The following is a 17523-nucleotide window of genomic DNA, read 5'->3' as shown; positions in this document are numbered from 1 at the left end:
GGAGACAGGGTCGTGATTGGATAATTGCAATAACGTGGATTCTTTGGAGAGCGTTTATCACCTGTCAGATTTCATCCCAATTGATCCAACGATAGAAAATGGTGAGAGGCTGAGCACCTTGCAGGACACTCACGTATCATATACTGATTAAGGATCGTGCATTTATGTAAAACACTAGGAAATCATAGGTTTCTTTATCCCTGGGATATAGTCATGGTTTCATTTGGCTTCACTTGATGATTTGGTCAAGATGAGGGAAGTCTCACCTTAGCTATCACCCAGTTGGTACCCGTGGTTTCCAACTGCCCTGAGTTTGAGAAGCCTGGGACTCTTGTTTTTAAAGATTTTTTCATGTGGACCATTTTTAAAGTCTTTACTGAATTTGCTACAATATTGCTTCTGTTATGTTTTGGATTTTTGGGCCATGGTGGATGCAGGATCTTAGCTTCCTGACCAGGGATTGAACCTGTACCAATTCATGAGTTTTTGAAGTGCAATTCAATGAGTTTTGACATATGTGTACATATATTTATCGATGAAAGCATCAGCACAAATACGGTCATAAACACATCCACTGCCTCCCAAAATTTCTTTGTATCTCTTGGGGATCCACATCTCCCCTCCCATCCCCAAGCAACAACCACTGATATGCTTTCTGTTACTATATTTTGCTTGATACTGAGAGAAGTACAATTAAGAAAAGAGAACTTTTTAAATTAGAATAGAAATTTTATGAGTGAAACTTGAAAAATATAAATGGTTAAAAAAAGAGAAGGAAATGAAAAGTTCTGTTTGTATAAAACAACAATAGAAAATACACTATTCTCATGTTTGGGATGTGGAGTTTTGGATATTATTTTCTTGCAATGTTTAGTCTTTTTTTTTTTGACCACGGGGCTCAATGTATGGGGATCTTAGCTCCCTGACCAGGAATCGAACTGGTGTGCCCTGCAGTGGAAGCTCAGAGTGCTAACCACTGGATAACCAGAGAAGTCCCTAGAACACATCAGTATCTGGTGGTACTCAGGGAGAAACTGGAAGGGATTTAGAGGCATCTATATGAAGTTTGTGGAGAAGGCAATGGCAACCCACTCCAGTACTCTTGCCTGAAGAATTCCATGGATAGAGGAGCCTGGTAGGCTGCAGTCCGTGAGGTTGCTAAGAGTCGGACACGACTGAGCAACTTCACTTTCACTTTTCACTTTCCTGCATTGGAGAAGGAAATGGCAACCCACTCCAGTGTTCTTGCCTGGAGAATCCCAGGGACAGGGGAGCCTGGTGAGCTGCCGTCTATGGGGTCGCACAGAGTTGGACACGACTGAAGCGACTTAGCAGCAGCAGCAGCAGCAGCATATGAAGTTTGTGGGGGAAAATGCAAAACATTTTCTGTTATCTGGAATTATATTAAAGTACACCCTATTAGGAAAAATTAAATATTGAATTTTTATAAAAACTCCCCAATAGTAGGTTTCTATATTTATAAATGAGAAGTTTGAACTTGCTTCTGTGAACATTAGTTCTTCTTATCAAAGCTGTTCGAGATATAATTCACGTTAACATATAATTTACCCTTTGCAAGTGTACAGTTCAGAGGGTTTTAGTATTTTTTTCCACAAGACTACAACCATCACCATGAATTCCAGGACATTTTCATCATCCCTCAAGGAAACCTTGTACCCATTAGTAGTTACTTCCCATCCCCTCCCTCCCTCTGAACCTGGCAACCACTGATCTACTTTTTGTCTCTATGGCTTTACCTATTCTGGATATTTTATATAAATGAAATCTTACAATAGATGGTCATTGTGTCTGGCTCCTTTTACTTAATACAGTTAAGTCCCCTACATACAAACTCCATTTCAAGAGCAAACTCGTAAAGTCCAACGAAGTTAGTTAGGTACCCAACTAATGCAATCAGCTATATAGTATTGTTTGACCACTTCCAATTTACCTTGATTCATGGACCTAGCATTCCAGGTTCCTATGCAAGATTGTTCTTTACAACATCAGACTTTACTCCCATCACCAGTCACATCCACAACTGGGCGTTTTTTTTCACTTTGGCTCCATCTCTTCATTCTTTCTGGAGTTACTTCTCCATTCTTCTCCAGTGGCATATTGGGCACCTACCAACTTGAGGAGTTCATCTTTCAGTGTCCTATCTTTTTGCCTTTTCATCCTGTTCATGGGGTTCTCAAGGCAAGAATACTGGTTTGCCATGCCCTTCTCCAGTGGACCACGTTTTGTCTAAACTCTCCATCATGACCCATCCTTCTTGGGTGGCCCTACATGGCATGGCTCATAGTTTCATTGAGTTAGATAAGGCTGTGGTCCATGTGATCAGTTTGGTTAGTTTTCTGTGATTGTAGTTTTCATTCTGTCTGCCCTCTGATAGATAAGGGGCTTATGGAAGATTCCTGATAGGAGAGACTGACTGTTGGGGAAGCTGGGTCTTATTCCAATGGGCGGGGCTGTGTTACCTCCCTGTTTTTTGGCCTGAGGCCAAACTATGGTCAGGGTAATGACTGTAATGGCCATCTCCTTCGAAAGGACTTGTGCATGCACGGCATTACTTTCCTGACAAAGGTCTGTTAGGTAAAGCTATGGTTTTTCCAGTAGTCATGTATGGATGTGAGAGTTGGACTATAAAGAAAGCTGAGCATCAAAGAATTGATGCTTTTGAACTGTGGTGTTGGAGAAGACTCTTGGGAGTCCCTTGGACTGCAAGGAGATCCAGCCAGTCCATCCTAAAGGAGATCAGTCCTGAATATTCATTGGAAGGACTTACGCTGAAGCTGGAGCTCTGATACTTTGGCCACCTGATGCGAAGAACTGACTCGTTGGAAAAGACCCTGATGCTGGGAAAGACTGAAGGCAGGAGGAGAAGGGGACGACAGAGGATGAGATGGCTGGATGGCATCACTGACTTGATGGACATGAGCTTGAGCAAGCTCTGGGAGTTGGTGATGGACAGGGAGGCCTGGTGTGCTGCAGTCCATGGGGTTGCAGAGTCAGACACGACTGAGCGATTGACCTGAACTGATACAGTGCTGTAGTGTGATAGGTTTACAAAACTTTTCAAATAGTGCATTAAAAGCAAACACAAAAATCAAGGAAAAATATTTTTAATCTTATGATACAGGACCTAGGACAGTACAACAGCTGGCATTAAGGGGCTGGCATCGAGTGAACAGGCAGGAAGAGTGACTGATGGAGGAGGGAGAAGATAGTAGCATTGAAGGATCACCAGCAGTAGGAGATGGAGGGCGAGCTGCGATTTCACTCACCCCTGACATTTGGCACAGGTTCTGGTTCTTTGCTAGATTCAATTCTATCCACCCTCTTGCTTCCAGACACCCTGGGCTTGAAATAAAGATGCCCTACTACTGTACTCTATACAGTACTGTACAGTACGTAAAAGCACTCCTCACAGAAGATGCACACGTGACAATATATGCCAGACACGTGAGCTACCTTACGTGACTGCACATGCAAACACACGTTCCCACCTTCAAAGTTCGGACTTGGAGGTTAACAGGTCATAGTATTTTCAAGGTCCTTCCATGTTGTGGAATGTATCAGTAAGTCATTCCTTTTTGTGGTTTAATAATATTCCATTGAATGGACATATTACGTTTTGTTTATCCATTCATCAGCTGATGGACATTGGGTTGTTTTTACTTCTCTATTATGATAATGCTGCTATAAACATTCCAAGTACAAATCTTTCTGTGGACCTATGTTCTTAACGTCCTTGGGTGTATACAAAGGAATGGATGTGGTTAACTGTCTTATGCCTTTTCAAAAAATGGCCAGACTGTTTTCCAAAGCAGCTGCACCATTTCATATTCCCATTTGCAATGCATTCCCATTTCTTCATATCCCTCTTGTCTTTTAGGGTCAAGTGGTATATCTTGTTGTGGTTTTGATTAGCATTTTCCTATTGACTAATGATGATCATCTTTTCAAGTGCTTGTTGGTCATTTGTGTATCTCTTTGGGGCTAATGTCCATTCTGACCCTTTGCTCATTTAAAATATCGGATTGCCTTTTTATTTCTGAATTATAGGTTTATAGTGTTAAATACACCTTCCCATAGAACCTAGTTTCTATGGTAAACAAATCAATTATGGTAAACCCCTACATTAAACGTAGTATACTCACTTTAAACAGTCTAAAAGGACAATGGAGTGAGAAACTTTGTGTTTCAAAAGCTTTCATGATTTAAAAACCTGGAGAACCACCTAAAGCTCTTATTCCTTTAGTCATTCTATTCATCAATGACATGATCTTTGAAAGCATGCCTCAGTTTGTCCTTCCTGTGCTAGTGACTCTATCACTTACTACTAGAGACGTACACTCCAGTTCAAATTCAGTGGGAGTAGCTGCAAAGTCAGTTTACTGCCACAGGTATGTTTGACCATGACCTGAAGTTTTATAGTCTTTTCTCCTGAGCTTCCTCCCCTAGGAAAGTAAATCCATGTAGGGTGAGGAGTAATCTGGGGGAATAAGGAAAGGCTATGGGAAATTAAGTATTTTCTTGCCTCCAATGTGCAGGATTAGATCCAGGGCTTCTCTAATCGATGACGGTTAATTTCCCTCATCAAATGCATGCTAATTCAGTGATCTGGAACCTTGGGCCATGGAATCAATTATTTTATTTCTGATTCAAGGGTCTTTTCCAAGATCCATCTCAGCATGGGGGCCATGAAACTGGAGTTGGTCACCAGTTCCATGGCTGATTCGCATGTAAGTCCACCAGTGGCCTGCAGACAAGCTCCGGATATGTCTGCACAAATTAATGTGATGGAGCTGTCAAGTGAACAACTGGTTGAAAGCAGATGAAGAAAATAATTATTTCATAGGCATTCAAGTAAAACACCAGCAAGATTTGGAATGCCAACAGTGTATCAGGAAACAAATGTGACACTTTAATAAACACAGCCACTAAGAAGCACTGTATTTTCCCTCTATTATATTAGCAAATACACAGAACAACAACAAAATAAATGGACTTACTTCCAACTACTGGTTCTTACACACCCATGAATATGTATCAGAGTTACTTGTGGAGGTATTAAAAAATATATTGAAGTCTAGGTAGGGCTCACTCTGAGGTCGCAGCAGGGGTCAGAGTCAGAACCCAGGTATTTCTTTTACAAGCTCTTCGGATAGCTGAGTTTCCTGCTGGTTGAGTCTCTGATTTTAGGTTGACTGGGGTACTTTGGGTTTTTTGGGTCGCCGTGTCAGGGTACGGGGGGCTTTTTTTGCAGAGTTACTAGCAGTGGTGAAGAACTTGGCCTCTGGCTTTTTGGGAGTCTGTCTTGGGTCTTTTTTCCCCCGGGAAGAGTTTCTTTCTTTCTCCACCTCTTCTTTGACTCTGGCCTTCTTCCCTGGGCCTTTCCCTGGGGTCTTGGGCTCTGCAGCTATTGGGGTCTCCAGGGCTGCGGAGGGCTTTCTCTTCTTCCCACGAGCTGTGTTGGGACCAGGACTCTTTTTCGGAGACTTCTTTCCTGTGGCAGCTTTTTGTATCTAAGAAAAAGAAAAAGGTAGGTGAATACAGGCCAGACTACTGACAATGTAACCCAAAGAGCTTCTGTTCCTAAAATTTAGGGAACCCCTAAAAGGCACACTGCAGCACAAAGAGTTAGGAATGGCTTTTTCCTTCTGCCTTGCAAACATTTTGAAAGGCAGCTGCATTTCATTATTAACGACTGTAGAAAGGACCCTACATCTTCTTGGTGCAATCAGTGGAAAACCATCTTTTCCTATGGCTGGGGCTAAGGGCTCCGGGAAGCACACGCTGGGAGCACAGCAGGGAGACCTGTGACCTCATCCTGACTCTTCTTCACCTCCAGGAGTAAATTCCCTATATGTGGGTTAGGGCACTTGGGTTACCTGCTGAAAACCAGGTTGGCTGGCCGGTTACCCAGTTAAAACCAACTGTGGAGCGTGTTAGAAAAAAGCAGGGACTGTACTCCAGGCTGGAACGCCTGGATTTTCCAAGCACCCTAGATGATCTGAGGACAACATTCCAGCAATGGACTGTGTCCCACACAGACAGACAATACAGACAAAACTACCAACAGGACTTTGTTTCTGACAATGTAAAACAACAGATGGAAATTTTGAAAAACATTAAAAAAATGATGAAACTTTCTTATCTTTCCCCAAATTTCCTAGGTGGTTCAAAAGGCACACACACTTCTACACTCTTTTCCAACCATGCTGCACAGCTTGTGGGATCTTAGTTCCCCGACCAGGGATCGAACCCGGACCATGGCAGTGAAAGCGCTGAGTCCAACCACTGGACCTCCAGGGAACTGCTGACACTTGAATACTCTTGAATCATATCACCCTGGCAGCGATGCTTTCCCCTGCAGCATATCACCTTCCAGGCACATTAAAACAAATACAGCTTACTTCTAGAAACAATTATACTGCTTGTAGTAAACATACTAATTATCAACATTAATTTCAAATATATTTTAAAAATCTCAATTAGCACTTTGGGGATACTTTAAAAGGAATATTTTCACTAACAGAGGAAAAGTATAATTCTGTTGAAGATTTTAAGGATTACTGTTCCAAAAATATACATAATAGGTAAACTGCAGGGACAGCCGTGGGACGACCCTGACGGGCTATGCCCAGAGAGGCTGTGAGTCTCCCAGACACATGGTGAGGGCCACCCTCCAATCTCTTAAAAAGGACCCACTGCTCCCCTCTGAGGTCTCTCCCCAATAGCTGGATGGATACTCTGAGTGAAAACATTAACAAAGCACCCCAAAATAAAAAAACTCAGTTCCTTTAAACCACCTCCTCTGAAACCCATGAAGTCAGACCTCCGTTAAGAGCCACGCAGGGCCGAGTGTTTGCAAAGGTGTCAGAGGCAGGACCCAGCACCCAAGTTTCCCCTCAGGTAAGTTTTCTGAGATGAACTCTGTGGTGACTGAGGACTCACCTTCGCAAACTGAGTCTGCTCTTCAAAACCACAGGCAACATGGTTAATTATTAGCATTATTAATATGGCTGAGTCTCCCATGATTCCAAGGTACATGAAGAAAGCACTGGCTGACTACAGGTCACTCCAATATTTAAGGAGGGGGGCAGAGTCAGTCAGAGGTTCTTGGGGCTTACCCTGGCATTTTTCATCCCTTACTTCACAAATTTCTACAAGAGCTGCCTCCCAGGTATAGCACTCCCTGTCCCTCAGCAGTGCCTGCTGGCACACGTGGGCCCCAGAACCCATCCACAACAGGCACCAATATTAATGAAAATACCTTGGCGCTTCCTGCAGCTGGAGTTTCCTTCAATGGCACCAGCAATGGGATTTCATCTTCAGAATCGTCTTGTGCTTTAGGCAGGGTGCTCACCCCACCGGTCTCCTCCTGGGGTGCAGGGTCCTGGGCTGGAACATCCCCAGTTTTGGGGGCCACTGCATCTGTGGTTGGGGCAGGTTTGGCCTTTCCAGCCTGCTTTAGAAGCTTCTTTTCTTTCTTCTCCTGCTGTCTTTTAAGAGCTCTTTCTTTCTTCTTTCGGCTTTTCTTTGATACCTCCAAAAAGAACCAAGCGTAATTTTAAGAGTGGAATCTTAAAACCTGACGTGTAGTCAGGTCTTTCGTCAGCTCCTGACGGGGCCTAGACCTGCACAAGATCCAAGCAAACGAGCCCCAATGCCACCACTTGAAACCCAACTCCACTTTGTCTCAAAGCCATAGCTAAAGATGCATTTTATGTGGTGAATTCTATCCAGAATCTGGGTATGTAAGTGTGTGGTCACCGGCTGTGTGGAAGTCAACTCTGTCTATAGGCTGAGTTACGAATAATTCGGAACTGTATAGTATATGTTGTGAAATAGCTGGTCTTCCATACATGCAGGGTTCCATACCTACAGACTCAACCAGATGTGAATCAAAAATATTCAGGCAGGGGGATCCCCAAAGTTCAAAACAGCAAAACTTAAATTTGCTGCACTCTGGCAACTCTTTACATAGCATTCACACTGCATTCAGTATTATAACCTAAAGATGATTTGAAGTATACGGGAGGATGTGTGTAGTTTAACTTATATACGGGACATTGTTGTTCAGGCATGTAAACAAACAAACAAACAAACGAGACACTCACTGGACACACGGATGAACACGGCTGCAGAAAGACTGAATCAACTAGGAGACTGGTCCCACCAATAACAAAAGGGTCCACTTTCTCTCCTGCCACTTTTTACAATAGTACCAGCAGTATTTAAAACCCACAAGCCAGAACCAAGAGGCATGTCAGCCTCAAGCAGTCTTACATTTTGCGCACGAATAACCAAGTACTCAACAGCCTAGATTTTGGGTTTCCTCTTCCTCTCAGCCTCTCCTGCAGGCTCTTGCGAACCTCTGTTCTCTCTTCTTGGGCTGTGCTTACAGACATGATGAAGCCTGTCCAGGATATGAACTTCTACTAACCTTTTTCAACAGGTCTCGTGTGCGGAGTCCCTTGGCTTCACCCTGACTGCTGACAAAGGAAGAGAAGACAGGCAGGGAAACCGACCGCTCAGTCTTCATGAACAAGAGCTTCACGCTCTCCCACTTCTGAAACAGAGAGAAGAGCAATGTCACCCATGCGGGTTTTGCTTCTTTTATAGACTGACTGCGAGACGTCTGCGAGACTGTACCTCCGGCAGTTTCTGCGAGAGCCTTTTCGCAACAGCAACGACATTTTCAACAATGTGCTGAATCGGCATCCCGGTGTGACCGATGCGGATAGTGCTGGAAAAGCATCCGACAGAGATGTGAAAATGTAATTTGCATCTCAAAATAAAGCGTAGGCTGGTATGTGACAAACAGAAGTGCACAACTGAAACATTTTTTTTAGGGTAGAAACACTAAGATCTTCAGGCCCTTCATTTATTTTAAGAGATGATCATCTTTCCTGTTCTAGAAGAAATACCCTCCTCCTGAAATATCAAGAGGTGATTAGTGCTGCTCTCTTGTGATGGGAGGGAAATCCAGGAGGGAGGGGGTACGTGTATATATACGGCCGATTCGCTTCACTGTACAGCAGAAACTAGCACAACTTTGTGAAGTAACTATACCCCCGCCATCAAAATAAGAAGTGATTGAGGAGCTGGCACATAATTGTGTGAGGCTGGGAGTGTCAGTGGGGAGGGCCACAGGGAATTCCACCTGCCTTCTGGAGAACACAGGTCCCCGGGCCAGCCCTCAAGCTTTGCTAAGGGTGATAAACCCCAACAGTGGCTGTTCTGCAAAAGACCCACTCCCAGGAGGACCACTTGCTATCTTTATAGCCCCTCTGCCCTGAGGCAGCATCAGCTGCTTGTGGAACAGCTTCTGGCCAAGAGCAAAACTATCTCCTCAACTGAAGCAGAGGGCACCCACGGGCCAGCGGAGAGCCCAGAAGTGCCCACAGCTCAGCCACCAGGTCCCCTGGTCCTACCAGCTCCCACTCTCCCTACCAGGGGAGCTGACAGGCAGGCTGGCTGTTGGTGGGGTATCTGCAGAATGAGGGTGAAACGGGCTGGTGATCCCACTCCTCTCAAGCCAAAGAAGGGGCTCGCCCATTCTGTGTGCCCACTGGCACTGACCTGCAAGCACACCCTGAACCAGGTCTCTGACCCTCAAGCTAACTGATTCCCATCAAGCACTACTTTTTATGTCAGCCTATAATATATAGAGTGGGGGGTCCAGGCCTAACCATCAACTCTACTTAGCTGCTTAACTCACCCAAGTAGGACGGTTCCCACCTGCAGGCAGAAGATGACACCAGAGTCCACCAGTCTCCCCAGCCATACCTTGCCCTAACTCGCCTGGAGACACTGCTGAGAGCTGGCCTCCTTGGTGAGCAGAGCCAAGACACCCTGTTTTGTTATGGATGTGACCACTGGGTCCACATGGGCTTCTGGGGTATCTCTGGGTGGAAAGGCTCTACAGCCCTGCCCTACGGCAGCCGCTCATCCCTACACCACAGATGTCCCAGTCATCAGATTACATGTTTTATGAAATGATGCTGAATTATGTTCCTCCACACAACTCAAACTTAACCCTCCCTTCAAGCACTCAAACTCAACCTGCTTTTCAGTCTAATTAAAAAAAAAAGAAAGAAAGAAAAAGGCTGAGCTGCTATCTGTCCACCTGAAGGCTGGGATGCAGTCACTGTCCTAAGAGGTCTTTGGTGGGTGTGGGGATTCCACCCAGCTCAGCATTCCAGGAAAGAGAAGCTCCATGAGACCATGCTGAGATATAAGACGGGCTGGTGAAACAGGGGAGATGCAGAACTCACTTCTCAAGAAGTTAAAGCAAGACTGAAGTGGGCCTTGACTTTAAGGGACAGATGCTGGTCAACAAAGAAACCCAGAACTACTAACATTCCCTAAGCATTGGTCTTATTCTCCTGTTTTCTTGAACATCTGGAGATGCCCTATCCAATACAGTAAAAGTCAGCAGACATGCCTTTTTAAATTCAGCTAAAAACAAGTGAAGTTGGAAATTAGGTTCTTCAGCTGCAGCAGCCACATCACAAGCTCAGCAGCCACGCGTGGCTCATCCTCCTGTGAGACTGCACAGCCACAGACCGTCTCCAGCACTGGGGAAAGTTCTAGGGGGCAGCACCGTTCTAGAGAACTGAATACTCCTAAGGAATAAATCTTAGTTTATCTGAAGAATCTGATTTCATTAACACCATCTTATAAATGTTTAAACAGCCACCGCTGTTGTTCAGTCATTGAGTTGTGTTCGACTCTGCAACCCCAATAAAACCATTACTAAAGATAAAATTAAACAGAGGCACACCTTCACGCCTTTTACCTACCTGCAAGAGCCGCTCTTAGAGATGTTTAAGACAGTTCCCCCAATGCAGTCGTTGATCTCTCTAGATAAAGTCTTGGACTGAAGGTTTACAGATACTGGAACCCTAGAACAACACAATGGCTCTTTACTGCAGCACATAACAGCCATAAACATCACGTTACTCAAGTCCAGTCACTGCTGAGAAACTTACTTCTTTCTGTTGTAGAAATGCCTCCCCAGATGTGACGGCAAGAGCCGCCTGATTCTGGCATCTGTAATGAAGAAGTCAAAACTACCCAAGAGGCGGAGCTTGGCTTCATAGGCTTTATATTCCTTTTTTAAAGTTCGGAGAGGAATAATCTAGAAAATTTAAGAAAATGTGAAAACATGAATATACAAAATAGTAACAGACTCAGTGACACAGCAAACAAACTTATGGTTACCAAAGGGGAGAGGGGAAGGAGAGGGGCAAATTAGGAGTCTGGGATCAACAGATACAAAACGACACTGTAAACCAATTATACTTCGATAAAAAAGAAAAAGGAGAAAGAAAGCAGAGGGGAAAAAAAGAGAAGTATAAAAACACTAAGAACCTGGACAAGAAGAAATACAGGGACAATTTGTGTTTAGATTCTAAGATGCCCTGGAGTCACAGCTGAGTAGACACGAATGTGCCTGAAACAGCGCAGGCACTAGGCTGACTGCTGGGAACACAAAGGAATGAGCGGGACCCTCGGCTAAAGAAACTGCACCGCCAACGACAGAACCGGCGAGAGGTGCTGAGCCGGAGGCAAACCCAGGACACCCCGAAGGAGAAAGGAGCAATTTAACAGAGCAACCTTCTGTAAAATCTTCAAGATAGAAACATCACTGATGTACATGTAGAGCTCTTAGGCCAACCAACCTCAACCACTCATTCATTACAAGCTAGAGGGAATATGCCCTACCCAAAGCCAACGAGAATTTAAAAGGGAAAATTAAGTTAAAAATTAAATTCCCAGGAGAGGAACATGAAATAGGTAATTATTACTTGTCACTTCAACTGAAATCTTTTTTTTTGGCGGCGGGGGGGAGGGGTCAGGGGCAGGCGCAGGGCAGAGCCAAAAGGCAAGAGGGATCTTAGTTTCCTGACCAGGGCTCAAACCCAGGGCCCCTGCAGTGGAAGCGCAGGATCTTTACCACCGGACCACCAGGGAAGACCCTCTTGTCACTTCAACTGTAGTTGTCTTGAAAATATTAACCTGCTCCCTACCTGAGAAATGGTTTTGATCCCATGCTTGTTTAGAAGCTTCTTATAATAATGTTCTGTCTGTTCAGAGCTTAGATTTGGTTCATCTTTGGTAAATAAACACACGTCTGCTAAATCTGATCGAATACCATGAGGCAAAGACCTGCAAAATACATGAGACACACCAAAGAATAAAGCATTTTAACAGATCATATATACGTTTATATTCCACAGAATACACAATCAATCCAGTCATTTCAATAAACTTTATTCATGGTTTTTAAACAAATAAGCTACTGAGCACAGCACACACATACACACAGTTTTCAATGGCACAGAAAAGTTAAGATTCAAATACTAAATCACCACAAATATCCACAGACCAAAATAGCATTAACATTTGGGATGCGTTTAAGAGTTAAAATATATCAAGGACACTCAAAATAGTACAAATGTACTATAATTTGGCCACAACACACAGGGCATTTTAGTTCCTTCTAGGGTTCAAACCTATGCCTCCTGCATTGGAAGGTGGAATCCTACCCAGTGGCCCGCTAGGGAAGTCTGATCATTATTTTATATGTTTGGTATATACAGCACTATGAAGCGCTAGAATAATCCAGTTTCATCAGGGCAGTTGTGGTTCAGAACGCCACCTTGCCAAAACCTCTGGGCTCCATAATCATAACTCTTATGAGCTGAAACAGAAACAGGAGCAAACCCACAGGGACCAGCAAACATGCGCTATGCTGAGTCTCAAAAAGGGGAAAAAAGGCTTAGCTCGGGCGCTAGGTCTATGTGTCCTGAGGAAACATGTCCTTAGTTTAAGAGGAAAGCAAGCCTCAGCAGCAGGACTTGGACAACGAGATGGCAAATGGCAGAAACCACAAGAGCTGAGTGGTTGGGAAAATAACCTGGACAACGTGAGGGCAAAAGTGCGGAATAAACGAAGAACACACCCGGACATGTGAAGCAGTAACTAAAACAACATGGCTAGGGCTGCTCATGGCGATGAGTTAAGAGTCTGAGGGTTAAAGGGGTCTTCCCAGTTTGTAATCATTCTTTAAAAAAAAAAAAAGTTTTTAGATGTCTTCATTGACTTTGTTACAATGTTTCTGTTTTTTGTTTTTGGCCAAGAGGCATGAGGGATCCCAGCTCCCCAATCAGGGATCAAACTTGCCCCCCGCTGTATTAGAAGGTGAGGCCCTAGCCATTGGACATCTGGGGATAACATCTCTACTCTAATCGTAGTTATTCGTAACCCCTATCCTCCACTCTTATGGGGGAAAGAAAAGCTATCCTGCATCTTGCTTTCTATAACAGAGCTAGCTTTGGAAATGAAGGATTCCACAGAGAGGAAGGTTACCAGACAGAATATAGGACACCCAGTTAAACCTGAATCATTTTTTAATTATGTCCCCATGCTACATGAGACCTACTTACACTAACAAAAAAATTCCCCTGTATTTTTATTTGCTAAGTCTGGCATCTTTGACCTAAGAGTTACAGCAATAAGAATGTGTAATCTTCATGGGTTTCTTTCCTGTAAGGAATTCACTGTCGAATTTTTAATAGTCTCTGTATATAGGAATGAGTTTAGCACCTCAGTAATTTTAGCTTGGAACTAGTTAGACATGGGAAGATAACAGATTCTATGAAAATACAAAAGCTGCTTCATTTATTCTAACCTTTGTCCTCTCAAAAACCAGGTTTTCAGATTCAACAAAACTGAATCTGGCTTTGGTCAAATCATCCACCAACCATTCAGAAAACTGATGGAATTTTTATAAAATTTAAGCAGGTCTAAATCCGATGGTTTTCAAATCAGATATTTTGAGTTTGCAAAGTTTCCACCAAAAACTAAGTTGACAGTTGTTAAAGTTCCACAAAACAGCCAAGCAGTTAAGAACAGCAAAAGCAGAAAACACGAACTTACAGTCTGACCCTCAGCTCTTTACTTGGAATTTTCCATAACACCACCATTAAAAAGAAATTTTCATTCTCATTCAGAAGCAATCCATTCGCGTTTTTCCTGGATCTGGAATGTGCCAACAGAGCCTCCACTGCCTTCTTAACCTGCAAAGTGGAGATAAACAAGTCAAATTTCAATTGAATTTAGCAAAATTCAAAATCTAGCCCCTCCCCAGAATTTGCCCCTGCTCAATTTCTGTTTTCGCAGGTAATCTCCACAACCATACTCATCAAGATTGTGCAATTTGTAATCAGAGGAATGCAGCCACCTAAAGTCCAGTGGTTAAGACTCTGCGTTTCCACTGCAGGAGGCACAGGTCCCCGCAAGGCCAAAACAAAACATTAAGCGGGAGCATGCTTCCCCTGCACTCAACAATGAAGGCAGAAAACCCCATAAAAGCACAACACATCTGCATCTCACATTTTCTGAGTGCCTATTATGCGCCAGGCCCGCCTGGCCCCCTTGCTTTGTTTGCATCACCTTCTCTGATCCTGGAGTGGAGAACCCATTTTTAAATCTGAGGAAGTTACCAAGGATCAAGTGACTTGGCCAAACTGCAGCGGGTATGTGTATACATACAGCTTATTCATCTTCCTGTACAGCTGAAACTAATACAACGCTGTAAAGCAACTATACTCCAATAAAAATTAATAAAAAATAAAGCTTTCTAATTTGCAGCTTTATTTATAACAAAGCCTAATCAGAATGTTAAAGTGAAAACCAGTCCATCCTAAAGGAAATCAGTCTTCAATATTCACTGGAAGGACTGATGCTGAAGCTGAAACTCCAATACTTTGGCCACGTGATGCCAAGAACTGACTCATTGGAAAAGACCCCGATGCTGGAAAAAATCGAAGGCTGGAGGAGAAGGGGACGACAGAGGATGAGATAGTTGGATGGCCTCACCGACTCAACGGACATGAGTTTGAGTCAACTCTGGGAGTTGGCGGTGGACAGCAAGGCCTGGCGTGCTGCGGTTCATGGGGTCGCAAAGAATCGGACATGACTGAGTGACTGAACTGAAAGGGAAAACTTGGTAGGACATTCCTTTAGAATACCCAGAAGGAGTCAATAATCTGGGCCTGTTTTAGAGACATCCCCCTTTCTCTTGCCCCACTCTATTGCTGTTATAAGGTGATTCCTTTTGTGTTCTGATACCTACTCATCTTGTAAAAAACTTAAAACATTTAAGCAATGTTAAACTCGGAGAAGGGGACAGCAGAGGATGAGATGGTTGGATAGCATCACTGACTCAATGGACATAAACTCCAGGAGATAGTGGGACAGAGGAGCCTGGCATGCTCTGGTTGGACACGACTTAGCAATGGAACAACAAAAACTCTGTGAGGCAGTTCAAAATGGAGTCACAGTGGCCAGCAGGAACTTCGTATCACTTGCTTTAAGACATATGCTAGCAATTTCCCTGGTGGTCTAGTGGCTAAGACTCTGTGCTTCCAACGCAGGGGCCTGGGTTCCAACCCTGGTCAGGGAGTTAGATCCACATGCAGCAACCAAGAGTTTCCATATGAGGCCACTAAGACCCGGATCTGTCAAATAAATATTTTTTAAAAACCTGCGCTAAGACTGCAAGTGTCTCAGAGTGATAAACTGAGAGTGTTACTTTAGATGAGAAATCTGATGGGCAATGTGTGCGGAACAGAAGGAGCAACTGATAGAGCCATGACCCACTCCCCTGTAATAACTGTGTGTGCTAAGTCTCTTCAGGGGTGTCTGACTCTTTGGAACCCCATGGACTCACCAGGCTCCTCTGTCCATGGGATTCTCCAGGAAAGAACACTGGAGTGGGTTTCTATTTCCTTCTCCAGAGGATCTTCCCCACTCAGAGATCAAACCCTGCGTCTCTTATGTCTCCTGCACTGGCAGGTGCGTTCTTTACCACCACTCCTCAAAAAGAGACTCGAGCCGAGAGACGTGAAGTCTCCTCGCTGCTGAGAGCTGTTCCAGACGGATACTGCCGGAGGCCTTGTTTCAGTAGGAGCCTGCTTCCCTCTCGGGCTTGTTAAAGAGACCAGCTGCCGGACTGCTGCTTGTGCTGCGACGCTCCTCCCAGGACTTCTCCTTGGAGGCTACTCTGTGTTCTGCGCTAATTATTTGCAATCAACTAAGAGGTTTATGAATTGTCAGAAACAAAAGCAAAAAAAGGCAAACGGCAGGGAAGCAGAGCCAGGTGGGCCTCACTCCAGGGCCCCAAGGTATACCTGAAATCCAATTCAAGGTGAGGGACTCGCCTGGCGGTCCGGCGGTTAGGACTCTGAGCTCACACTGCAGATGGCACGGGTTTCATCCCTAGTCGGGGGACTAGAACCCTGAGAGCCACGCGGAGCGGCCATTAAAAAAAAAAAATCGACTCAAGAGAGCCAGGCCGCAGGGCTGGAGGAGGCGGGCGTCTAGCCGGCTGTTTAAGGCAGCGGGAAAGCGGAGGACACTGCGAACGAGCGACCCTAAGGCCAGAAGGCGTCCACACCGGCGCGGAGCCCGCCGTCGGAATCCGCGACTCACAAGGCCTCGGCCTCCCCGCTTCCAAACTCCCCGCCCGGGGGCCACTCACCTGCTCTTCGTCCAGCTGCTCCGGGCCGGCCGGGGTCTCCGGAGTCGAAGCTGAAGTCTCGGTTGAGGCTGACGGCGGGATAGAAGCCGAAGCCTCCATGTTGCCTTCACCGCGTGGAGACTCGCGTGCCGACCCGGGAGCTCGCTCTCCGTGCGCACGCGCGGACACAGGCCCGTAGCCGGAAGCTGGGAGGCGGGAACCGGACGCTCGCGTCACTTCCGGGAGCGCGGGGTCCAGCGCGTCGGCGTCGCGGCGTCGGGGATTGGCGGGCTCGAGCAAACTGAGGTAGGCTTCCCCTCTGCGATCTGAGTCGCTACGGCGAGGGGCATAGATGCCTCTCAAGTTTCTTCAGCTCCCGGTGTCTGTGAGGCGCGGGGAGCAGCCTGGCAACGCCTGGCTCTCACTCTTCCGCGAAAGCGGGCGAGCGCCCTGAAGCGGAAAAGAAGGCCCGCTGTGGGTGGACCCCCGACTTGGGAGCAGGAGGCACGGGGCGTGGGAAATCTGGCTCCACCACCTACCTGGCGGGTGACCTGGGGCGAACCCCCGCCGCTCCCCAGGCACAGGCCCTTCCCCGCCTGACGGTTTCGTGCACGGGAAACACCGTGCGAGTCGTTAAGCGGTGTGGGGCCCGAACGGTGAGCCGAGGCCGGTCTCCTGAGCTTCGAGTTTCACAGAGGCGGGAGGTAAGAGCAAGAGCAGGTAACGGTGCAGACTGCAGAACGGGAGAAGGCCCCTCTCCCTCCCCGCGGCCCCGCAGGAGACCACTGGCTACCTGTTTCTGGTGGAGCTTTCCAGGGATGGTCTACGTATGTTTGCTGCTGCTAAATCACTTCAGTTGTGTCCGACTCTGCGACCCCATAGACGGCAGCCCGCCAGGCTCTGCTGTCCCTGGGATTCTCCAGGCAAGAACACAGGAGTGGGTTGCCATTTCCTTCTCCAATGCATGAAAGTGAAAAGTG

The 17523-nt window shown here is 45.6% G+C and overlaps 1 protein-coding gene across 1 annotated transcript; it reads right to left on the bottom strand.

Annotated features, from left to right (window-relative positions):
- Positions 1-5187: 5187 nt before the first annotated feature.
- RSL1D1 (ribosomal L1 domain containing 1) lies at positions 5188-16729 on the bottom strand. Its single transcript, XM_052636167.1, has 9 exons — positions 16565-16729; positions 13960-14099; positions 12048-12186; positions 11007-11155; positions 10818-10919; positions 8665-8758; positions 8456-8581; positions 7283-7555; positions 5188-5531 (listed from the first exon to the last, which is right to left on the bottom strand). Exons 1-9 carry the CDS (start codon positions 16661-16663, stop codon positions 5205-5207), a joined length of 1449 nt encoding a protein of 482 aa, XP_052492127.1. The 5' UTR covers positions 16664-16729; the 3' UTR covers positions 5188-5204.
- Between the last annotated feature and the right edge of the window lie 794 nt (positions 16730-17523).

The sequence above is a fragment of the Budorcas taxicolor genome, chromosome 2, assembly GCF_023091745.1.
Source record: "Budorcas taxicolor isolate Tak-1 chromosome 2, Takin1.1, whole genome shotgun sequence".
NCBI lineage: Eukaryota > Metazoa > Chordata > Mammalia > Artiodactyla > Bovidae > Budorcas > Budorcas taxicolor.
Note: the sequence above shows the minus strand (reverse complement) of the source record. Positions and strands in the feature narration are given on the sequence as shown.

Excerpts from the sequence above, each read along its gene's own strand:
- RSL1D1 (XM_052636167.1), bottom strand. The coding sequence starts at position 16,663 with ATGGAGGCTTCGGCTTCTATCCCGCCGTCAGCCTCAACCGAGACTTCA. Across the intron at positions 14,100-16,564 it reads AGCAGCTGGACGAAGAGCAG|GTTAAGAAGGCAGTGGAGGC; the intron begins GTGAGTGGCCCC and ends TCCACTTTGCAG. Across the intron at positions 12,187-13,959 it reads AAAGAGCTGAGGGTCAGACT|GTCTTTGCCTCATGGTATTC; the intron begins GTAAGTTCGTGT and ends TGTATTTTGCAG.